Below are 24,423 nucleotides of genomic sequence, written 5' to 3'. Positions count from 1 at the left end.
TGATCATTGATTAAGGAAGACTGCCCCCTGCTGGCTCTTCAGTGAACTGTGGCAGCACTGTGCCGTCTCCACGGTGATGAACCGTGTTGATTGATTTCACTAAAGTTCATACAGAGAAATTTTGCATTAAGCCGGAAATTGCTGCAGCTGTTTTCCACAGCCTTGTTTAAACAGTGGGCGGATACAGTTACACTATAATAGCCTATTTATAACGGCCAGTTCCAGCCATCCCATAATACCCCACCATAAATATTCAACCACTGTCACTTACTTTTACTGTAGAGCTCACTACATTACATACACCTACATAACTACACATACGTAAATAAATTCATGTGTTAATGAATATTACAGTTGATATTATTATTATTATTATTATTAATAATAATAATGATAAGATTAATTAGTCCTAAAATAAACCAGATAGAAACCAGTGCATTTCCTTCAGCCAGTAGTTTAGCAGTTCAACATTCCTACAGAGACATTGTGTAGCTTAAGAACATCTCAGGTGGTTGCTAGGGTGTTGCCAGACAGTAAAAAAAATATTTTAGGGTGTTGCTAAGAATTTTACTATGTTGCCATAGGTGTTGGTAGGTTCTAATGTATTCCGAAGGGTTGTTGATTATTTCCACCCCAGGTCGTTGCTAGGGTGCTGCAAGGTGTTACTATGATACCCTAAGTGGTTACTAGATCATGGCAATTGTACCCCAGGTGGTTGTTCAGCATTTTCTATGTTGCCAGATACAGCTACAAATGCATTTTAGGTGGTTGCTAGGTTGTTGCCAGATGGTCAGCTAGATAGTTTAATTAAGTAGAACCCTTATATGACCTTTGGTTCTTATAATCTGCAATCAGTCAAATTTTCTGGACGTTCCTAAAACTATTTTATTGTCAGTGTAAATTCAGACATTATATTCTGTTTTTAAATAAATGCTAAATTTTAATTGGACTGTATTTTATTTCTTGTTTTTAGTTTCAGGAAAGTTACGTCAGATGCTGGATGCTTTTTGTCTGGGAATATGAGAAACGTCGTACAGACCTACCTTCCTGGATCCTTCTAAAAACATCGCTGAATGTTCCTACAACATTCTCTAAATTCAAGCTGGGTGTATTTGGTGTGCTTGTAGTTTAGGTGGTTGCTAGGGTGTTCCTAAGCATTCCCTATTCTGTCACTGGTGTTGAATCTACAACCTTGCTGCTTGGGTATTCCAGATGGTTGTTAGATTAGGTGACTGCAGTGGTACCCCAGGTGCTTGCTAGGATGGTGTCAGGTTTTTGAGTACATGTTAAATATGAAATGATTGTACTGATAGTTAAATGAGCCCTGCTGTGTCCCGACCAATCAGAGAACACCCTTGTGTAGAATCAGAAGTTCAGCAGACGCAGCGTCAAACAAGATAAAAAACCTGAGCGAGGAGAGAAAGCAGACGGGCAGATGTGCAGACGGCCAGATGTGCAGACTGGGATTAAATGACAGTAACAGTCTTGTTTAAAAACTGTAAAAAATATTCAGCATAAAAATCTATATGTGACACTGCCCCCCCAACACCCACTCCCCCCAACACCCACTCCACCTTACGTTGCACACATCTGCACACATGTGCTGGGCGTGTGTGTGTGTGTGTGTGTGAGGAAAACCCGTTTCTCTGCCGGAAATGAGTTCTTGAGTCACACATCTTCTTAACCACATTTTCTAAATACTCCATAAACAGGCATTTGGTTTCCATGGACACCGCTTCGGTCGCCTGGCAACGTAAACAAACGGAGGATGTGATACGTTTGCAGGATACGCTGATCATAAACAGCATTAATGTGATTCTATTAATAAAGAAACATCGAGATTCCTCAGAACTGCAGCCCGTCTCTTATCCTCTCAACCCGCTAAAAATAGTTTACACCTTTTTCATTTCACTGAAGAAAAGCACTGATACAGAAAAATGGACTGAGTATACTTTAGTTATTATTACCAACACCACTACTACTACTAATAAATATTACATACTGATGCACCATATTTAAAGTTCCAACAGTTATAACATGTATATTGTCATTATTGTCATATCCATATCTCCCTCTAAGCTTCTCTTCTGTGCCTTTAATACTGACATATGTAAATGAGCTCTTTTCTAATTGGCTGCCTTGTTTAAAAACCAGTCTTAACCATTCCTTATGACTTTAGTGAGAACGGGTGGGGCCAGACTGCTGTAGGCTGAACGGTGAGAGGAGTGATCTACAGTAGAGCAGCTCCAGAGTGAGAGGAGTGATCTACAGTAGAGCAGCTCCAGAGTGAGAGGAGTGATCTACAGTAGAGCGGCTTCAGAGTGAGAGGAGTGATCTACAGTAGAGCAGCTCCGGAGTGAGAGGAGTGATCTACAGTAAAGCAGCTCCAGAGTAAGGTGAGTGATCTACAGTAAAGCAGCTCCAGAGTGAGAGGAGTGATCTACAGTAAAGCAGCTCCAGAATGAGAGGAGTGATCTATAGTAGAACAACTTCAAAGTGAGAGGAGTGATCTACAGTAAAGCAGCTCCAGAGTGAGAGGAGTGATCTACAGTAAAGCAGCAGCTCCAGAGTGAGAGGAGTGATCTATAGTAGAACAACTTCAAAGTGAGAGGAGTGATCTACAGTAAAGCAGCTCCAGAGTGAGAGGAGTGATCTACAGTAGAGCTGCTCCAGAGTGAGAGGAGTGATATACAATAAAGCAGCAGCTCCAGAGTGAGAGGAGTGATCTACAGTAAAGCAGCAGCTCCAGAGTGAGAGGAGTGATCTACAGTAAAGCAGCAGCTCCAGAGTGAGAGGAGTGATCTATTGTAAAGCAGCTCCAGAGTGAGAGGAGTGATCTACAGTAAAGCAGCTCCAGAGTGAGAGGAGTGATCTACAGTAGAGCAGCTCCAGAGTGAGAGGAGTGATCTATTGTAAAGCAGCTCCAGAGTGAGAGAAGTGATCTATTGTAAAACAGCTCCAGAGTAAGAGGAGTGATCTACAGTAAAGCGGCTCCAGAGTGAGAGGAGTGATCTACACTAGAGCAGCTCCAGAGTGAGAGGAGTGATCTACACTAGAGCGGCTCCAGAGTGAAAGGAGTGATCTACACTAGAGCAGCTCCAGAGTGAAAGGAGTGATCTACACTAGAGCAGCTCCAGAGTGAGAGGAGTGATCTACACTAGAGCAGCTCCAGAGTGAGAGGAGTGATCCACCATAACACCATAAACTAAACCCAGAACAGAGAATCAGGAGCTAAATGATGACGACCAAAACTCATTTACCCTCCATTTACTCCACCCTAACAGGGTTCACTCAGAGAGAGAGAGAGAGACAGAGAGACAGAGAGAAAACAGAGAGTGAGGGGGAAAGTGGGAGTGACCAATCGGGCGAGCGAGAGACAGAGGGAGTGACTGGCAGAGAGAGAGAATAAATCAGCAGTGTTGTGTTTTTCTCCTAATGTGGTAACGCTCTGGGCGGAGTGTGTGTGAGTGAGTAAGAAAGTGAGGGAGTGTGAGAGTAAGGGGTTTCCTCCAGTGTCCACTCTGTCTGCACAGCCCTGGACCAGACTCACCGGCCAAGAGCAGCAGGTAAGTCCGTGTGTGTGCTGTAGTGCTCAGAGAGGGTCAGCAGCTTCCTCGGACTCCAGATCTCTAAACCCTGAAACACATGGAAACACACTGAGCCTCACTGTCTGTTTACTGAGGGGGGGCAGAATCTGACCGCTGACTGAGACTGAGGTCTGAGGGGGCTCTTTAACAGCTCAACAGGGTCTACAGAAGCTCCCTGAAGCTCTTCTGAAGCTTTCGCCCAGGTTTGTTCTCGACCGGGCCTTCAGACTGACCATTACCCACACACCGACTGACCATTAGTCTGAATTACACTCAGTGCTAGTACACCAACCCACTGCTTATAGTTAGATAGTGCAGTAAAACTGTTTGGAGCATGCAGTGTGTGTGTGTGTGTGTGAGTGTGTGTGAGTGTGTGTGTGAGTGTGTTTGTGTGTAAGAGGGTCATGCTGGCTGGTGTTTCTGCATGTATAGTAAATGTATAACAGTAGGTTCGGTTTACACTGTTACACACACTCCTCTTACACACTTCAGTTGGGTAAAGTTGATTGACAGGACTTAGGGTGTATGAACGTATCCCGGGTCCTGCTGGTGCTGGGTGCGGTGTGCGGTGTGTGTGGGGACACACCCACTACTGATCATTTACTCAGAAACTAAAAAAGGGAACTATCTAGACCGTTTCTTTTATTAATATTTTTTTATGAAAAATATCTGAACGGACTGGAAGAAAACTGGATTGTTTCTTTTAAAAAAAAATATATAATAAAAATAAATAAATAAATAAATAAAAACATCTGATGTTAATAAATCTGAATTGTTTCTCTAAATGTAAATATGTATTTGTAAACATTTAGTTTGATTCTTTATTAAATATGCAAATGAGGTGATTACGACGGGGTGTGGAGTGTGTGTAGTTTGGGTTAGAGTGTGTATGTGTGTGTGTGTGTCCAGGCTTATGTAAGCCGTGTTCAGTAGCTGCTCTCTGCAGTTTTGGGACGCTCTGCTGGATTAGGGGGAAATTCAATTAGTGATGGAGAGTCATGGTCATGTGACATGGCCCACGTTCCTGTTCCGATGGTAGACGGTCTAAAAGGCCATTCTGTGGTCAGTAATGTCCCGAGATCTGCTTAAAGGTCAGCGTTAGAGGCCGCTTTGCGGCGGTACGGGTGCTCCTGTCGCTGTTCCGATGGATGGCTGCTGTGAGGATGAATCCGCTCGATGTAGAGTGGAATCGATCGGCTGGGATTTAGGCATCAGTGAGTCACGGTCCTGCAGAGACGGACACTAGAGCCAAAGTTTGGGTTGGAGGTCTGACCCTGGAAATTATGTGGGTGGTGAGATTCAGGAGTGTTTAATGGAGAACCAGTGAAGAGGTTCCAGATAATGTGTGAGGTCCAGGCTCTAGACTCTGTCTATGGTAATAGGACATAAGCGGACAGTCTAACTACATTACACAGAAATAACGGACATCAGCAGAACAACCGCGATTAGGACCAATTACAATCAGGGGGAGGAGTCTCAGAACAAACAAAGTGGTAATTAGGACTAATCACAGTCAGCCTAGGTGTTGACATGGTTTTGCATGGTTCTGTGTTTGCTTTAGGTATGCAGTTAGCATCATGCTATGCTAACCATTGCTGGTTAGCTAATTTAGCCTCGTAGCTCCAGTGCTAAAAGTAAAGAAGCCAAACTTCAGAGTTGCCGTGGGCGATCGGCTCCATTGCGACTAGGGGGGAATCCTTGATTCTTTTTTGTTAAGGCATCCCTTTAAGACCCCCTGAGAGGGAGAGAGTGAGGGAGAGAATGAGTAAGGGAGAGAGAGAATGAGGGAGCAGCTGAAAGACAGGATTGTATAGGAGGAGGCAGAGGAGGAGGAGGAGGCAGAGGCGGAGGCGGAGGAGAGGCTGGTGAGAGGAGTACAGTAAGATGGAAAACATTAGGCATGTCTCTCTCTCTCTCGCTCTCCCTCCCTCTCTGCTGTTTGGAGGGATCCTCAACATCTGGGACACATCAGCTAAAACACAAGAAGCTGGAAACTCTGACACACACCCAGAAGAGCGCGCGGGTGAGAGAGAGAGAGAGAGAGAGAGAGAGGGGGAGAGAGAGAGAGAGGGAGGAGTGAGTCATGGCTCGACTATTCGAGTGTTTAAAACTTCAGTCTCTCTGAGGTAAAAGGACACTTCTACTATTCACCCCCCAACCCTCCCCCTCCATATCTGCCTCCTGTTCTTGCACCTCAAGCCTCTACTTTACTGCAATCACCTTCTTTTTCACTATCCACTATGAATTATTCAGTAATTCCTATGAACTCTTTAGTATCCACTATGAATTATTCAGTAATTCCTATGAACTCTTCAGTATCCACTATGAATTATTCAGTAATTCCTATGAACTCTTCAGTATCCACTATGAATTATTCAGTAATTACTATGAACTCTTCAGTATCCACTATGAATTATTCAGTAATTACTATGAACTCTTCAGTATCCACTATGAATCATTAGGTAATTACTATGAACTCTTTAGTATTCACTATGAATTATTCAGTAATTACTATGAACTCTTCAGTATCCACTATGAATCATTAGGTAATTACTATGAACTCTTCAGTATCCACTATTAATTATTCAGTAATTACTATGAACTCTTCAGTATCCACTATGAATCATTAGGTAATTACTATGAACTCTTTAGTATCCACTATGAATTATTCAGTATCTACTATCAACTCTTTAGTATCCACTATGAATTATTCAGTATCTACTATGAACTCTTTAGTATCCACTATGAATTATTCAGTATCTACTATCAACTCTTTAGTATCCACTATGAATTATTTAGTATCTACTATGAACTCTTCAGTATCCACTATGAATTATTAACTAATTACTATGAACTCTTCAGTATCCACTATGAATCATTAAGTAATTACTATGAACTCTTCAGTATCCACTATGAATTATTAAGTAATTACTATGAACACTTTAGTATCCACTATGAATTATTCAGTATCTACTATCAACCCTTTAGTATCCACTATGAATTAAGTAATTACTATGAACTCTTCAGTATCCACTATGAATTATTAACTAATTACTATGAACTCTTTAGTATCCACTATGAATTATTAACTAATTACTATGAACTCTTTAGTATCCACTATGAATTATTCAGTAACGACTATGAACCTATAATAATTGTGCAGTATTAAAGTGTGGGTCTGCAGACAGTTAATAATAATTGAATAAGACAGTAATGCAATTATCAGTAATATTAGGCTTAATAATAACAGTAATCATTTCAAAACCGTAAAAAATAATACTATAATATTATTATATATTACATATTTAAACATATACATTTATACATGTGTAGCTACAGTATCAGTATGCATACATACACACACACAATGCGCATGTATATATATATATTTATGTAAATATAGAAATTGTTATGGTTACTGTTCCATTCCTTGCTCTAAGGCCTGGACAGCTGTGTACATTATCTCTGTTTCTCCTTTTATGGTCACTCCTCTTTTTCATCCCTCACCCCCCCCTCAACCCCCCACCTCCATCAGCCTGGTGTGAAAGAGTGATTTGACACTGAAAGGTGTGGCTGCTCTGTTTATGTCAGCCTTCACTGTTTATATGTGTGTGTGTGTGTGTGTGTGTGTGTGTGTGTGAGGGATTCCGTCCTGCTGAAGTGAAGTGTAGGAGAGCTAACGGGGGGGCCGAGGGGGGGGGGGTCTGAATGCAGTGATTGTTCTGCTATCTGGCTCCTCCCACTCGCGCTGATGACAGATGGATTGTGGGGTTGAGTAAAGGTCTCGGTTGTGCCGTGCCGGACTAAATAGCCGGAATACATTACTCACAGGCTCTCACAGGCCGGCCGGCTGGCAGGCAGGGCTTCTTCAGCTGCTGCTCTGAGAGCTTTTTGTTGGAGCTCTGGTGACATTAGGCAGGAGGAGGAGAATATTTCAGCATTTGAACATTTTACTGTTTGCGTAAGCGATGCAGTCGCAGGAACACACAGCTGCCCCTGCAGTGCTGCCCTCAGTCTCTCCATAACACAACCTCTGTTTCACAAACCAGACACCACGCACTGTCCTGTTTAGCAGAACCCCCACACCCTCAGTCAGGTGTGCAGCTACAAGGGATGGGGTGGGGTGGGTTTCTAATGGATTGTACTGCACAGAGCTGCTGAAGAAGCTGCTAATCCTGCTTTCCCTTGTGTTTCTAGACGTCCCGAAGACCCAGACGAGCGAGTCGAGCTCAAGTTTGAAAGCCTTCCATACAGTCGTTCTGTAAATTGTCCAGTTCTCTAAATCATCACGACTCATCATGGCGGTGGTTTTCCACTCCTCTCCACTGCTGTGGGCTCGTGTGGCAGCCATGGTGTTCGCCTGTGTGGCGTTCAGCGTAGCGCTGTACGGCGCCGACCTCCCGCACGGCACGGGCGACTGGTGCATTTTCTGCTGGAGCTTCAGCTTCGCCGGGACGCTCCTGGTAGTGCTGGTGGAGCTCTGCGGCCTGCAGACCCGTGTCCCGGTCTCCTGGAAGAACTTCCCCATCACGTTCGCCTGCTACGCCTCCCTCCTGTGCCTCTCCGCCTCCATCATCTTCCCCCTGTTCTTCCTGAAGGGCTACAGTGACCGCAGTGAGAAGGTCAACTGCCGCATTGTCTCCACCGTCTTCTCCTGCCTGGCCACCCTGGCCTACCTGAGCGAGGTCAGCCTGAGCAAGGCTCGGCCGGGAGAAGTGTCCGGGTACATGGCGACCGCGCCCGGTTTGCTGAAGGTGTGCGAGACCTTTGTGGCCTGCATCATCTTCGTCTTCATCAGTAACCCGATTTTGTACGACCAGAACGCCGCCACCAAGTGGTGCCTGGCCGTCTACTGCATCTGCTTCATCCTGTCGGCGGGCATCATCGTACTCTGCGTCGCCGAGTGGACCGGGTGTCTGCCGTTCCCCTTCGCCCGCTTCCTGTCCACCTACGCCCTGCTGGCCGTGGCCATGTACCTGTCGGCCACCATCGTCTGGCCCATCTACAAGTTCGACGACAAGCACGGAGGCAGGAGCCACCGGCCCAACAACTGCGGCTCCATGACAGGCCTGTGCAACTGGGACAAGATGCTGGCCATCGCCGTGCTGACCGCTCTGAACTTCATCCTGTATCTGGCTGACCTCATCTACTCGGCCAGGCTGGTGTTCGTCACGGTGTAACCCTTGGGTTTTTGTTGTGGTTGCTGTTATTTCCTCACCGGTTGGGATCCTAGAGACCCCTATGCTGTATGTGTTTCAGTAGTAACCTAGTTTTAGCTTAATTCTGATCTTTGGACTAAGTATAAACCCCAAAACGAAGAAAACGAAACCTCAAGCCTATCTTTAGCCACCAATAAACGACCATAATCGCAACAGATCTCATTCTGTAGTCCACCTGCCCATACTAGGAGCTCATGTTAGGAAGGGTTTTAGTGACTAGCTTACACACACACACACACACACACAATCATTGGCCACAATCAAAGAAAATCCTAGTTAACCCTGTTAGAGTACTTACACACACTCTGGTGGACCTTCAGGCTTGAACTCAACCACAGATCAGAAAGTGCAGGGGGTGCCCGAGAGCTCTCACACAATTTCCTTTCAAAAAAAAAAAAAAAACCCAAATCTGACAGCAGAAACTCTCCGCAAACTGACCCTGTGATAAACACATGTTCCAAACCCCATTCCAAAGTATTCCTTCGAATGTCTCCAGACCTCCAGAATTTTAGGCTCATTCAGAAGCTGAATGGATAATCTTAGGCTGATCTTACTCCTGAGGTGTGTGATGTAAACATCCACACACACATTTAGCAAATACAGCTCACATAAGCATAACACCACCATAATTAAGCTACACAACCCCATCCACTTCGCTCTGCACAGCCAGAGGAATGTAGCAAGCAAAGCTAACTAGTGAGCTAAAGCTGTGCAACCAGCCAGCATGACCAGAAGCTAGCAAGCTAGGTCTGATTGCTTTGTTATTGTTATATAGTTGTCCAAAAATACTCAAATTACATTCAGTGTGCAGCAGTGTTAGCTTTACTTGTAGCATGGATGTAGGGAATACACAAAAAAACAAAACAAAACAAAAAAACTACCCAGGATTAAACGTACGTGGTTTGGAATAAGTGTGTTTACCACAGGACGCGATAGCAGGGCTCTTCTGTTCAATTATCCTCCCACAATGGACAACAGCCGGAGTTCCTAATACGGGAACAAGCAGACTACAGATGGAGACGCTGCGTTAGAGCTCTACTGTTGCATTGATATTAATTGTTGATATTTGATATTGATATTATTATGCTGTGCGATATTGGCCGTCAACTCATATATAAACACAACCACATTTCTTTTCAGGGCTTTTTAGCCGAGGCCTTTTGCAGCCGAGTCAGAATCATGTTTGTAGGAATATAGTTAGGAAAGTCATCAGCATCACGCCGATACATCAGTGTTAGGTTCTCAGTGATTTGGAGCTGTTAGGGAAGGTCTGGGGTCTCCAGGACCCCAAACAGACCACAAGAGTTAAAGTGGATGGAGCGAGGAGAGCAGCAAAAGTGGATAAATAAAGTCTGGCTTATGGTCAGCTAGGCGTCTGTAGTGTTATGGTCAGACTGAAGAGTGGACTGGACACCGGAAAGCTCTGTGGAGGTCAATGTCCTTAAGCCTGGTGGTCCACAAAAAACAACAAAAAAAAACCCTCTGGCTGGAGAAGGGCTGCGTTTATCCGGAGGAATAGCCTGAAATCACACTTCTAACGTTGGTGTTGGAGAGTATGTGCCAATGCCACAGAAGAACCACTTTAGGTTCCTTGAAGAACCTTTCACTTAATGTGTGTAGGTGTGTTTAAAAAACCCTTTTCTGTAAAGTGTGAAGAACCTTCACATTCAAAGAACCTCCACATAAAAGCTCGAAAAAAAGAGATACAGAACCTTTGCGTTATATGGAGCATCTTTAAAGGGCCAATAATCTTATATTTATCATACTGCTGTAGGCTGAATAGGCGGAGCTACTAAACTGATGTATGCTGCATGGGTGGGGCTAAACTGCTGCTGGCAGAATAGACAGGGCTAAAATGCTGTAGATTGGATGGGCGGGGCTAAACTGCTGTAGGCTGATTATATGTAAATGCTGGTATTTGTGACATCACAAAAACAATTCATTCAGAATGGGCAATATCGGCTACAACACACTCCGTTATATCAGAAAAGCAGAGGAAAGGACCTTCACACACACTCATTTCTTTTTCAACCATGATACTTTTTTTTTTATCAAGCACTCTCGTTTAAGGCTACTGCAGCTAGCTAAGCTACCTATATGACTGTGTTCCAGCTCAGTGGTTCTCAAATCGGCCCTCGAGACCCTCTAGATGGTTCATATTCTTTCTCTAAACACCATAGAAAATGTGGATAGCCTGGACCGGTTTGAGAATTTTGTTCTAGCTAATGCTAAAGCTTTAGCACTTAGGCTTTAAAAAAAAAGTTGCACTGCAAATTCTACTCAAATTGAATTTTGGGCTCAATTACTTAAATTACTTAAACTACTTTACTTGAAAATAAAATATATAAAATAATTGCTACTGTGCCATCTTTAATGTGGCTTCATTAGCCAGCTAGTTAGCAAGCTAAAGGGTATGCGGCTAACAGCAACACAAATGAAAGGAGATATCCTAAAGGTTTTAAACAAAATCTCACAGCCAGAGAAAGTATTCACAAGATTTTGGGGTCAAAAACCTCAAAAAACGTCTCAAAGTTGTGCAAAGTTAGCTTAGCTAGCTGATTAGCACACTGAGGCTAACGTAGCGCTTACTCACTGATTGTGTAACATAGGTATGATGCACTTTCTAGGGGTGAAGTGAAGTTGGTGAGGGGGCATCACAGCAGTATTGGAACCAACCCATGAACTCTGCAGACGCACGGCGCTTCGGTCATAAGTCCAGTTTCACTTCGACCTGAAAAGAAAAAAAAGAAAAAAAAATGTTTGTGTTATTTTTTAATAGCTGTTATTTTACATTTCAGTGTTACGTGCTGTTTCTGTCACCTTTCAGCAATCATACAAAACCAAAGAAGCTTAAAAGCACATTTGAATGATGTTAAAGTACTGCTAAGATCCAGGCCGTCTGTAGAGCTGTGTGCTGTAAGCTAACCCATCCTGTCCACGGGTTTTCGCAGGCTCAGTATTAATCATAGTTGTGTGGGATGTTTCTGTGGGTGTCAGATTACTGTCTTTACATGAATCCATGGATCCCAGTAACATTCAGGATAATTCACTTACATTAGCTAACGATCCCGACTCAGAACCCTCTCTATGATACTTGACATAATTCAACATGGAACACGGGTGCTTACGGACCAGGCCTTTGTTTTCACCCTGCGGTTTAGGATGTGCTCAGTTATCTACAATGGAGAACTGAAATGTATATTCTGACATATCATATATAGCTATAAATATATATATATATAAATGCGTTCTCAATAGAAAGCAGTGTTAAACCTGTCAATGGCATTTTGAGTATGTTTTGCTTTTTGCTTCTCAACTCTGCAAAGAAAATATAAATAAATCAAATAAATCTGATGTTTTTCTTTTGTGATGCATTTTATTTTTCATTACAGTGGAGGTGAATGGAAACAGGCTTCGGTCACCATGACTACAACACAGATACAGCCCATAATTTATCTCCTATCCAAACCCACCAGTGCAGCTACAACACGAGTCTTCTGAGTTTTATATGGATGATGATGTTGATGATGAAGGTAAAATAGTGAATAGAGAATCTCAACTAATCCAGTTCTCTTTAGGGACTACTTTCTGTAGCTGCACTACACCCTGCAGCATGTATCCCTCCACCATTTTAATGATCTGGTTTTAAAAGCAGGTTCTAGAGCCGAACTCTTCTCAGAACTCTGGTAGAACAGTGTCTCAGGCATCAGGCAGCGTCTTCATCACCATTAGGTGAAGAACTTTCTGTGAGGAGCTTTTATTAGAGCTTCAGACGTCTGCTTCCCTTCACCTCCACTGTAGAACCACAGCTCTGACTGGGGGAGCTTATCTAGAACCTCCACTGTAGAGCCACAGCTCTGACCGGGACCGAACCCACCAAACCCCCTCAGATAAAACTGCAAAATGTTTAAAATGTTTGTCATTAAACCGAACCCTGAAACGGAGTGAAAATGTCTGGGAGCAGGTTTGAATATTTTATAATAATTCAATATATATATATATATATACACTTCAGCTTTATAATAGCCATGGTGTGTAATAGCAGTGTAATAACAGTGTAATAGCAGTGTAATAACAGTGCTGTTTTGTGTTATTGTTAGATGTTCTGCTATAGCTCGCAGCTGTTGGAGTCATGTGTGTGTGTGTGTGTGTGTCTGCTGTTTCTCTGTAAACTGTATCAGTTACACAATCACCTCACAGCAACCAAACAAAGAAAAATCACTGTGTGTGTGTGTGGCTGTCTCTGACTGTTACGGGGTTATTGGGTAGCGGGTGGAGGGGCTGGGGGCTGAATCACTGTGTGACCAAGGAGAGTTTGTAGTATTGTGTTGTGGTGACTCTCTATAGTCCCTCAGTATGTGTGTGTGTGTGTGTGTGTGTGTGTGTGTGTGTGTGTGTAAATCCAGCTCTGAATAAACATCATCCAAAGGAAATGAGCTCTTTGTGTGTGTGTGTGTGTGTGTCTATGTATGTGTTTGTCCCTTGCATCATTTTCTGTTCCTATCTGAATTGTTCTGTATGTGTGTGTGTGTGTGTGTGTGTGTGTGTGTGTGTGAAAGTTCAGGTTGTCAGCTGAGATACACAACATAAGCAGATGGTTGGATGGAGCTCCTCCACCATCATTCCAGAGAACACAGCTCCTCCACTGCTCCACAGCTCCTCAATGCTGGGGGGCTTTATACCCCTCTAGCTCACGCCTGGCATTATTAGGCAGCATGGAGCCAATAGGGTCATGATGTTGATCTGCTCCAAAGAGTCCTATTCTATTGGCAGTACTTCTTCTCTACAGGGACTAGACAAGCTGTGTGTGTGCATTTGCACATCTGTGTCAGCAATGGGTGCAGCTTAAAGTATCTGAATAAAGCATTCATTAGAACAGGTGTCCACAAACATTTGGACATATAATGTAACCACAACCAGGCAACTATGTGATAACAGGCCTACTACTACTACTACAGACACTCCCACACTGGGCGTGGCTCAGCCAGCTGCTTATCACCTGCCCTGGTCCTCACCTGTCCCATTTCCCCCAGCTTCCTAAAGCAGAATGGCACAGCTGGAGCAGCTCCTGGACAGGGAGCAGTTCACCTGCCCCATCTGCCTGGACCTGCTCAGAGATCCCGTGGCCATTCCATGTGGACACAGCTACTGCATGAGCTGCATTAACCTCTACTGGAAAAACGATGACCCGCATACGTCCGTCAGCTGCCCACAGTGCAGGCAGAGCTTCAGCCCCAAGCCCATCCTCAACAGGAACACCATCCTGGCTGACATGGCGGAGAAGATGAAGGCTGCAATGCAGCCGGCAGCTCGGGCGGTTGTGCGCAAGGTGCCCGCCGAAGTCGAGTGCGATTTCTGCACGGAGACCAGGGAGAAAGCCACGAAGTCATGCTTGGTCTGCTTGGCGTCGTACTGCAAAACCCACCTCCAGCCACACTACCAGTCTCCTGCGCTGAAGAAACACAAGCTGGTCGAGGTCTCCGGGCACCTCCAGGAGAAAATCTGCCCTCAGCACAACAAGCTGTTGGAGATATACTGTCAGACAGACCAGCAGTGCATCTGTCTGCTGTGCGTGATAGACGGTCACAAGGGTCATGACACGGTTTCGGCTGCTTCGGAGAGCGTCAAGCAACAGGTAAGGAATCTGCGGTGAAACAAGGCAGAATCTGAGGGTTCAATTTGAGGTAAGTGCTGAATACGTTCTCAGAGTTCTCAAAGGTCTCCACAGAGATCATGGACATGGAGGTCTTCCTCAAGTGCAGGATGGACTTGAGACAAACAATGAATGAATCCTGGTCTCATGATGCACTTGATTCCTTTGGATCTTCTCAGTTGATAGTTTTTGTAAATGAGATGTAAACAGTGTAAACAGCCGAAACCTTAAAGAACTGCTGCACAATGCAAAGCTCCCAGGAAGAACCTGGTTAAATTGGTGGATAACCTTTATAGCATGTCAAACTTCTTACCCCAGATGTTCCACACAGTGTTGGGACACTATCCAGGAAAGCATTTTTGCTAGCTTACTTTTAGCCACAAAAGCGTAAGTGAGGTCAGAATGTTGGATGATCAATTCCCAAAAGTACTGGATGGAGTTCCTCCACCATCATTCCAGAGAACACAGTTCCTCCACTGCTCTACAGCTCAATGCTGCTGGGGGGCTTTACACCCCTCTACTAGCCCACGCCTGGCATTATTAGGCAGCAGGAGCCAATAGGTTCATCATGTTGATCTGCTCCAGAGAGTCCTATTCTATTGGCAGTACTTCTTCTCTACAGGGTCTAGACAAGCTGTGTGTGCATTTGCACATCTGTGTCAGCAAAGGGTGCAACTTAAAGTAGCTGATTGTATTCAGGTCTGAAAGTCCTTGACGGCCAGGGCTTTAGGGAAGCCAAATGGAATTCTCCTATGGTAGGAGCACACATGATCAGTGGTTCAAACCAATGTAACAAAGGGAATCAGGTGTTCTCCAGGTTGTTTGGAGAAACAGCAGTCCAGCTCTGTTCTAGGGCCTTGCTCAAAAACCCTTTGTAGTAGAGTGTGGAATGGTGAGGCCATGATCTAAAGGAACGCAGCGGAGAAGAAAGGAGGAAAATAAATGCCTAACCGAAGCTCCAGAAGCACCATAAAGGTGGATCAAAGTGAGCTGGGCTTCAATCTGGAAGTTATTGAGGTATTGCAAGAAGCTGGCATACCTTCTAGCATATCTGCCAAATGATTTGTGACATGAGGTGGTAAAGGATTGCTGTCTTCCAACTCTGAGACGGTACCTGGTGTTTTTCAGGGGAAGAAACAGAGCACCACACTTAGACACCAGTGAGTTTAAGAGCAGGAGATTAAGACATTTTCAGAGCAACTAAGATAGGAGAGGAATTTCTGCATTGAAAGGGGCCTAAAGGCTAAATGGGGCCTATATGGGTAGTCCAACTGGGAACCAGGAGGGGTTTAACATGGGTCTTAACTTGTTTGTACACTGCACATTGGGTCTAGATGGGATCCATGTTAGATTGAGGTGGGCTGTGAAAACGTGGGCCCATTTGGGGAAGCCCAACTGCACTCCGAGCCCATGACCACCTGGAACCCACCCAGCTACATTTGGTGCTCTTTTACATTTGGGCTTTGTTTTCCCTGATGTAAAATCAAAATTTAAGCAGGATTGAGGAGAGCACCGATTCTGCCAGTTCTGCTTTGGGGCCCTGAAGCTTTGAGTAGGGGTTGAAAGCACACCTATCAGATAGATTATTATCAATAAGTGGCTAAAAGGAAGACGTGAAAGAACATATTGTCTCCCATTCAAATTCCTGCAGCAGAGCCTTCGGCATTCTCTCCACAGCTTCCTTTATTATTATTAGCTGAGATTGATATCTGACCAACGGGAGGCAAGGTAGGAGTCCTGATGCTCTCTGTTTTGAATGTGGTACACGTAGGACATCTGCATAGAAATGATTTCCCTGCCATTTGCATCACGGACATGGACATATCTAAGTATGTCATCATCTGGCATCTCCTTTTGATAAAGGCCTTCCCAAACCAGCGTGCCCAACTTGCTCATATAGGTGGAATGTGGGCTAGGTGGGTTCCAGATAGGCATGGGCTCTGAGTGGTACTCTCAGTTTGTACCTGGGTTATTACTGGGGCCCAGGTGGACTTACCAACTTAGTCTCACACAGGTCCCAGATGGGGCCCAAGTCCAATCCCTCCTGGTCCCAACACCGACCCTGGTGGACGATATTATGTGAGGCCAACAAAAGCTTTCTGGTTCCCAGTTGGGCTACACATACACGCCCCACACGGGCGTATTATCTGGGTCTTTCCTCTGGTAGTCATCCCTAATTGGGAAAGAGCAGAAATACATAGGAATTTTAGCCACAATCTGATTGGATAGTAAGTTAGCCACCCAGTAACATACAGTAAACGACATGCTGCTAAGATTTAATGTTGGTAATTGCAGGTCTGGACAGTACAAATCTGCCCCAGGATTTTACTGTGTAAGCATAAGTGTGTAAATTGTATATTGTGTAAATGGTCAAATTACCCCTGGTTGTTCCTCTGCAGAAGCAGCTGGGAGCAGTAAGGCGGAAGTTCAAGCTGAAAATTCATGCCAAAGAGAAGGAACTGCTGGAGCTGAGACAGGCCGTGGACACTCTCAAAGTGAGAAGCTTTTACATGCCCTGGCTTGTGACCAGGCTGGACTGTACTGCCAAAAAAATCACATCATAGCAAGTGAAATCTTCCCAAATCTGTCCTGCATGTAGGTGTAGCACCAAGTGGGTCCTAAACGTTCCCTTACTCAGTACACAGTCACTGTCTGTCTCCTCTCACAGATCTCCGTGCGTTCAACGATGGAGGACAGCGAGCAGATCTTTGTGGAATTCGTTCAGGCTGTTGGGAAAAGGTGCCAGGAGGTGAAAGAACTGATCCAAGACCAGGAGAAGATGGCGGTGAGCCTGCAGGAGAAACTGGAGCAGGAGATCATTGAACTCAAAGAGCAGGACCACAAGCTGGAGGATCTACTGCACACTGATGACCATATCCATCTCCTTCAGGTAGTCTGAGGTTCGCCTCCTAGTGGAAGTGGGCGCTGAACATTGGCTGCTGTATTCTGGGTCTTTCTGAGTCCAATCATTGCTCTCGCTTTCTTTCTTTAGACCCACCGGCTGATCTCTGCCCCTCTTGGATCTACAGATCTGCCCAGTATCTCCATAGCTTCGTTCTCTGATATTGGGAACGTGACTAATGCCATTTCTGCTCTCAGGACAAGGCTGGAAGGGGTTTTTAAAGTGGAGTGGCCCAAGATTGTCAGAGCAAGTGAGTTGAAATTAGAGTGTGTCTACACAAAACTCCAACTCATCCCAACGTTGTTCAATTAAGGTTCATCGCTCCAACTTACCCCAAAAGAGATTCATTAGGTCAACTCATCCCAAAGTTGTTCAATGAAGCTTCACCACTCCGACTCGTCCCAAATGAGTTCAATGGAGCTTCATCACTCCAACTCATCCCAAATGAGTTCAATGGAGCTTCATCGTTCCAACTCATCCCAAATGAGTTCAATGGCGCTTCATCACTCCAACTCATCCCAACAGAGTTCAATGGAGCTTCATCGCTCCGACTCATCCCAAATGAGTTCAATGGAGCTTCATCGCTCCGACTCATCCCAAATGAGTTCAATGGAGCTTCATCGCTCCGACTCATCCCAAAGTTGTTCAATGAAGCATCACCACTCTGACTCGTCCCAAATGAGTTCAATGAAGCTTCATCACTCCAACTTATCCCAAATGAGATCACTGGAGCTTCATCGCTCTGACTCATCCCAACAGAGTTCACTGGAGCTTCATCGTTCCAACTCATCCCAAAGTTGTTCAATGAAGCTTCATCACTCCGACTCGTCCCAAATGAGTTCAATGGAGCTTCATCGCTCTGACTCATCCCAACAGAGTTCACTGGAGCTTCATCGTTCCAACTCATCCCAAAAGAGTTCAATGGAACTTTAGCACTCATCCTAATTCAATGAGTTTTTTTATCAGACAAACTGAAGATGTACATACTGTAGTTGGGTACAGAGGTCTGGTTGATGTTTTTAACTCTGAACTGTTTTATTTCCAGCCAGCACAGTGAAAATCCTCCAGAGTCCACTTCCCAAAATCAGGCCGGAGTTCCTTTACTGTGAGTACCGCAGGCTTCCCACACTGTCTGCCACTGCTGGGGTTGAATAAAGCAGAGCGAGACTAGCGATGGCCGAGGTTAGGTATGCTGTAATGCAGTGCTGACAGAGGAGACGTGTCGTTTTATCTCGGCAGTGGTTGAAATAGATGCGCTGTATAAAAGTTGAGCTGGACGCTTTGCATCGCTGCTTGACTGAGTTTGCATATCTGAGCTGTTGCGTAACGTCCCTTTTTTTCGTCTTCGTCTTTTCCAGACTCCCGCCAGCTCACGCTGGACCCTCGCTCGGCCCACAGGGAGCTAAACGTGTCTCCCAACTGCAGGACCGTGTCGGTGCGGGCGCGGGAACACTCTTGTCCTGACCTTTTGGAGCGCTTTGATTACTGGTGCCAAGTACTGGGCTCTGAAGGCCTGCTGGGCTGCTGTTACTGGGAAGCCGAGTGGAGCGGGATGGGCATCACCGTCGCCGTGGCATACAAGGACCTGGACAGGAAAGGGGATGGCAATGAGGCTCACTTTGGGCACAACAGCAAATCCTGGAGTTTGTTTTGCTCTAGGAAAGGTTACGCCTTCTGGCACAATAACGCCGTGACCAGGATCCCTGGGCCAAGCTCCTCCACGATAGGGGTGTATCTGGACCATGGTGCGGGCACTTTAGCCTTCTACAGTGTCTCTGAAAGCATGAAGCTCCTCCACAAGGTGCACACAACATTCACCCAGCCCCTATACCCTGGATTTGAGTTTGCATGTTACGGAGTGTCTGTTACGTTTAGTCAAATGGAGTAGGAATACAATCAATATCCCCAAACCACTCACTGGCCACTTTATTAGAAACCCCTACCTTGTGCTTCCACTCACTGGCCACTTTATTAGAACCCCCTATCTTGAGCTTCCACTCACTGGCCACTTTATTGGAAACACCTACCTTGTGCTTCCACTCACTGGCCACTTTATTAAAAAACACCAACCTTGTGCTTCCACTCACTGGCCACTTTATTAGAAACACCAACCTTGTGCTTCCACTCACTGGCCACTACATTAGAACCCCCTATCTTGAGCTTCCTCTCACTGGCCACTTTATTGGAAACACCTACCTTGTGCTTCTACTCACTGGCCACTTTATTGGAAACACCAACCTTGTGCTTCCACTCACTGGCCACTTTATTAGAAACACCAACCTTGTGCTTCCACTCACTGGCCACTTTATTGGAAACACCAACCTTGCTATTCCACTCACTGGCCACTTTATTAGAAACACCCACCTTGTGCTTCCACTCACTGGCCACTTTATTAGAAACGCCTACCTTGTGCTTCCACTCACTGGCCACTTTATTAGAAACCCCTACCTTGTGCTTCCACTCACTGGCCACTTTATTAGAAACACCAACCTTGTGCTTCCACTCACTGGCCACTTTATTAGAAACACCAACCTTGCTATTCCACTCACTGGCCACTTTATTAGAAACATCCGCCTTGTGTTTCCACTCACTGGCCACTTTATTAGAAACATCCGCCTTGTGTTTCCACTCACTGGCCACTACATTAGAACCCTTTATCTTGTGCCCGCACTCACCGGCCACTTTATTAGAAACGCCTACCTTGTCCTTCTACTGGTTACTTAATTAGAAACACTAACCTTGCTATTCCACTTACTGGCCACAACATTAGAACCCCCTACCTAGTGCCTCCACTCCCCGGCCACTTTATTAGAAACACCCATCTTGTGCTTCCACTCACTGGTCACTTTATTAGAAACACCTGCTATTGGTATATAGTATAGTAGTAGTCTAATAATCCATTTCTACTCACATGTTGCAGATCATGGATGTTATTCTGTCCTTTTAATGTTTCAAATAATTTAAACTCATTAAGTAAGAGTTCTGTCTGAACTATTTAGAAAAGGTAATGTAAAACCCTTTGATCTGCTCTGATATTTTATCACTGTTATTTGTAACCTTATATGATCATGTCAATAAACACAAACAGTTAAAGATCAAATCTTGTCCAATTTGTGATTCATTAACTTTAAACAGAGGTGGGTTATTATAAAAGGGGCACAGTGCCCCCTGGTGGTGCTCTGACACAAACACAAGTAAATGACAAGATTTTAAGATTAAAGGATTTGGTTAGGCCAGTGGTTCTCAACCCGGTCCTCACAGCCCCCCCCCAGACCAGTCTGTATGTGCCATAACCACCACACCAGCACTGGAATACTGGTCAACCAGCTCAAGTCCAGCACCAGACCAATATAAACCAGTATGTGCTGGTCAACCAGCACTACACCAGCAGCAGATCAGGATAAACCAGTACATGCTGGTCAACCAGCACTACACCAGCAGCAGACCAGTATAAACCAGTATATGCTGGTCAACCAGCACTACACCAGCAGCACACCAGTATAAACCAGTATGTGCTGGTCAACCAGTATATACTGGTCAACCAGCACTACACCAGAAGCACACCAGTATAAACCAGTATGTGCTGGTCAACCAGTATATGCTGGTCAACCAGCACTACACCAGCAGCACACCAGTATAAACCAGTACATGCTGGTCAACCAGCACTACACCAGCAGCACACCAGTATAAACCAGTATGTGCTGGTCAACCAGCACTACACCAGCAGCAGATCAGTATAAACCAGTACATGCTGGTCAACCAGCACTACACCAGCAGCAGACCAGTATATGTTGTGTTTTGAACACTGGAATATCAGCACCAGACCAGTAGAAACCAGTATGTTTTGTGATATAAACAATAGAATACCGGTCAACCAGAATAAGGCCAGTACAGACCAGCACATGTTTAGTTTTGAACACTGGTATATTGGTCAATCAGCAACCCATATATACAACATTCCAGTATACACCAGCATGTGCTCTGTTTTGAACACTGCTATACTGGCTAACCACCAACACTGGTTTACTGGTCAACCAGCACCACACCATCACCAGACCAGTATAATGCAGCCTAGACCAGCATGGAATTAAAAACAACAACAACAACAACAACAAAACTGGTTGGCCGACAGTCTGTAATTGTACCCTTCTAAGTGAGGAGGAGCTCCTAAAGTCTGATACGGTCATGTGACTGGACCGCTGGGTCACTGCACTGTGACTGCAGAGACCAGCGCTAACATCAGATAGCGGGAGAGTTGTGGTGGGCTGTTGTGGTTCTTTGTTCCGCAGGGACTCCTCTCTGCTGGGTTAGAGATGAGATCAGACGCTGTAATCAGGCGAAGGCCGTACACAGCCGATAGGAAGCACACTGCCAGGATGTGGTTTAGAGGTGAGCAGCATAAAAGCCTGTGAAGACAGATCAGCGATTCTCAGGGGGAAGTCCTCCGGGGGGTCAGGCAGAGGGCAGAAATAAGCAGCATGGCGGCAGGGGTGGGCGTTACGGTATTAGCGCAATACGTTGCGCTAATGATGCACTTTCCTCACAGACTACGCCCACATTTCCACAACACCGGTCAGCTGCACACTTCATAAACAAAGACTTAGACCCATTAGAGATAAATAGCCTGTAAACAACAACAAACAGCAGAGCCATGCTCCCAGCACTCAGCCATTAAAGCCACAGTATGCAAAAAGTGGTGTTTCTTGCTCATGAGCTCCCCCTACAGCCAAGGGGTGTAATTCATACTACATATCATTTTACACTGATATGATGGTTCATTCAGGGTATACTGCAGTTAGCAGCATTCCAGCTGATATTTTACATAATGCTGCTTTAATGTCCAAATAATAATAGTTAACATTAGAAATTAGCCTGTCACCAATCACATCTCTGTAAAAACACACCAAACCCTTCATTAATTTGCTTCAGTTGGTGAACAAGCCCAATCCCACATCTCCAAAACCTGTTAGCTAGGGTTAGCCTGAGTTTAACCCTGGCCAGAGCTAGGTTAGTCAGCTGGTAGGTTATTAGCTTAAGTTATCATCATGTTTACCACTGTTTGCTTGTGCTAGCCTATTAGCACTGCCTAAGCAAGATAGCATAGCTCATTAGCACTGCCTAAGCAAGCTAGCTTAGCCCATTAGCACCACCATAGCTAGCTAGGATTTGTTAGCTAGGCACATACAAAGCTACCTGTGCTCTTCGAGGTTCCTCCAAGTCGTGGAGTGAAGGCTCCACTGCAGAACCACTGGGATGATCACGGCCAGAAATCGAGGAACCTAAAGCTGCATTCACACTGAACGTGGAAGTTTCACCACTGAGCTTTTTAAACACAATATCTCCAATGGGATATGACATATACCTTCTCACTGTGGCCAATCAGAGAGCAGTGGGTGTGTCTGGTGGTTTCTTTCAACAGCTGTTTCTGAACAGGCCCAGGATGGTCATCAGGGTTTGTAGTTCCCAGCTAAGAAGAGAGATCCTCTGAAATACACTCCATACATTTAGCCTAAGTGTTTACCCGTCCTTGCTACAGAGAGCTCCTCCCACTTCTTCGTCCAATCAGCAAGCTATGTCAGCACTTACCGAGGGTAGTGTTGACAGCAGCCTGCGTTGCTTTTAGGATGTGAGAAAGCAAAACTATCAAGAACGATTAGCTCAATTCGAGACGAAGGTCCTAGACAGTCCAACAAAGCGTTGATCGTTGGGAAAACTGGACGGATTCACATTGAGGGAACGTTCCAATGCAGCGTTCCAGTGCAAACGAGATGGAATGTTACAGGAACGTTGTGAGAACATTGTTTTGGAGATGATCAGAATGTTCCAAGACCAAGATCCTACTTCAATTCTTGCTGCAAATAAGGTTGATATGATGCTCTGGGAACGTTCTTGTGACGAAACATCAGAACGTTCTGGGAATGTTGAGAATACTGGGCAGCTTCACGTTGAGGAAACATTCCAGTGCAACATTCTTGCAACGTTTTTTTTTTCCCACGATGGTATTCCTAGAATATTAAATTGTTCTGGGAACGTTCTCATTACCTAAGAGGAACCTTCTGCAAATGTTGAGAACACTGGACAGATTCACAGGAACAAGGCAATGCTCCTGCAACCAAAACCAGAACATCAGAGCAATCATTCTGAATGTTCTCGGAATGTTCCAAGACGACGTTCCTAGAAAGGTTCCTTTAAACTGTTGTTAAGAATAAGCCTCGGTTAGCTGGATTAGTGCTAACGCACTACTGGAATTCCATAAGCTAAGGCTACCACAGATTAGCATTATCGCACAGATGTTGAGCAGAACCGAAGGCCTCGTTCTAATAACCACTGAGTTACGAGGGCGATAACATCATACCGAGGGGCTGGTAGCAGACTGCCTGACGGATCTGGCCGAAGGTCGTCTTCAGCAGCTGTGCGAGGAGAGCTGAGAGAGACTGATGAGGGCCGAAATATGCCCGCGTGACGTCACCAGAACCTCCTAAATAACATTACAATAACACGGGTAAACAGGTCTGGAAAACGCCGCCGCGCTGGAAGGTCACCAAGGTGTGCTTCAGCTTGTTTTGGAAACAGAACAACATTCCCGCATGACAGACTTTCACACAAGCGCTGGAGGGATTCAGATTAATTACTGTGATTTGCAGCTGAGGGAAGCATTTGAGACCAAATCAACCGCTCCGTCTTATTAGAAGCAGATTTCTGAAGGTCATTTGGGGTTAAAGGGGGGCTCGGGTTTTGGCTCGTGGCTTTAGCTGCAGCCACTGTGCGACGCCGTCAGACCGCACAACTGTACAGAGGCAGTACAAAGTCCAGACGGATCTGAAGCTACTTCCATCATACCCGAGAATCACGCCTGCTCATTTTTATATGACCAAACCCAGTGTTCCAGTCCGTCCAGTGTGCTTTAGTGTAAACGGACCCGTCCTTTCGATTTAAACATTTTTACAGTTTCACTCCTCCAGTCCAGGCCATAGTTTTCAGCTAACGCTTTTTGTGATGTCATAATACTTGTTAACATACGGTTAAGGCGTGTCCCAATTATCGGGCTGCATCCTTCAAAGG

General features: G+C 45.1%; 2 protein-coding genes across 3 annotated transcripts; both read left to right on the top strand.

The window, feature by feature from the left end:
* Window positions 1–1,979: 1,979 nt before the first annotated feature.
* myadmb (myeloid associated differentiation marker b) lies at window positions 1,980–12,160 on the top strand. 2 transcript variants are annotated; one of them, XM_072688514.1, is made up of 2 exons: window positions 1,980–2,396; window positions 7,785–12,160. In XM_072688514.1, exon 2 carries the CDS (start codon window positions 7,886–7,888, stop codon window positions 8,765–8,767), a length of 882 nt encoding a protein of 293 aa, XP_072544615.1. In that variant the 5' UTR covers window positions 1,980–2,396; window positions 7,785–7,885; the 3' UTR covers window positions 8,768–12,160. The 2 variants fall into 2 exon arrangements, with proteins under 2 accessions (XP_072544615.1, XP_072544614.1); XM_072688513.1 differs by lacking the exon at window positions 1,980–2,396 and adding an exon at window positions 3,472–3,566.
* A 1,668-nt stretch (window positions 12,161–13,828) lies between these two features.
* Window positions 13,829–20,261, top strand: ftr66 (finTRIM family, member 66). The gene is made up of 6 exons (XM_072687042.1): window positions 13,829–14,441; window positions 16,859–16,954; window positions 17,128–17,349; window positions 17,452–17,611; window positions 18,407–18,466; window positions 18,720–20,261. Exons 1-6 carry the CDS (start codon window positions 13,854–13,856, stop codon window positions 19,247–19,249), a joined length of 1,656 nt encoding a protein of 551 aa, XP_072543143.1. The 5' UTR covers window positions 13,829–13,853; the 3' UTR covers window positions 19,250–20,261.
* Window positions 20,262–24,423: the final 4,162 nt, after the last annotated feature.

Source organism: Salminus brasiliensis, chromosome 9, assembly GCF_030463535.1.
Source record: "Salminus brasiliensis chromosome 9, fSalBra1.hap2, whole genome shotgun sequence".
In the NCBI taxonomy this organism is placed as follows: domain Eukaryota; kingdom Metazoa; phylum Chordata; class Actinopteri; order Characiformes; family Bryconidae; genus Salminus; species Salminus brasiliensis.
Note: the sequence above shows the minus strand (reverse complement) of the source record. Positions and strands in the feature narration are given on the sequence as shown.

Coding starts and splice junctions, on each gene's coding strand:
- myadmb (XM_072688514.1), top strand. CDS start 7,886: ATGGCGGTGGTTTTCCACTCCTCTCCACTGCTGTGGGCTCGTGTGGCA.
- ftr66 (XM_072687042.1), top strand. CDS start 13,854: ATGGCACAGCTGGAGCAGCTCCTGGACAGGGAGCAGTTCACCTGCCCC. Junction 14,442..16,858: donor CGGAGAGCGTCAAGCAACAG/GTAAGGAATCTG, acceptor GTTCCTCTGCAG/AAGCAGCTGGGAGCAGTAAG. Junction 18,467..18,719: donor CAGGCCGGAGTTCCTTTACT/GTGAGTACCGCA, acceptor CGTCTTTTCCAG/ACTCCCGCCAGCTCACGCTG.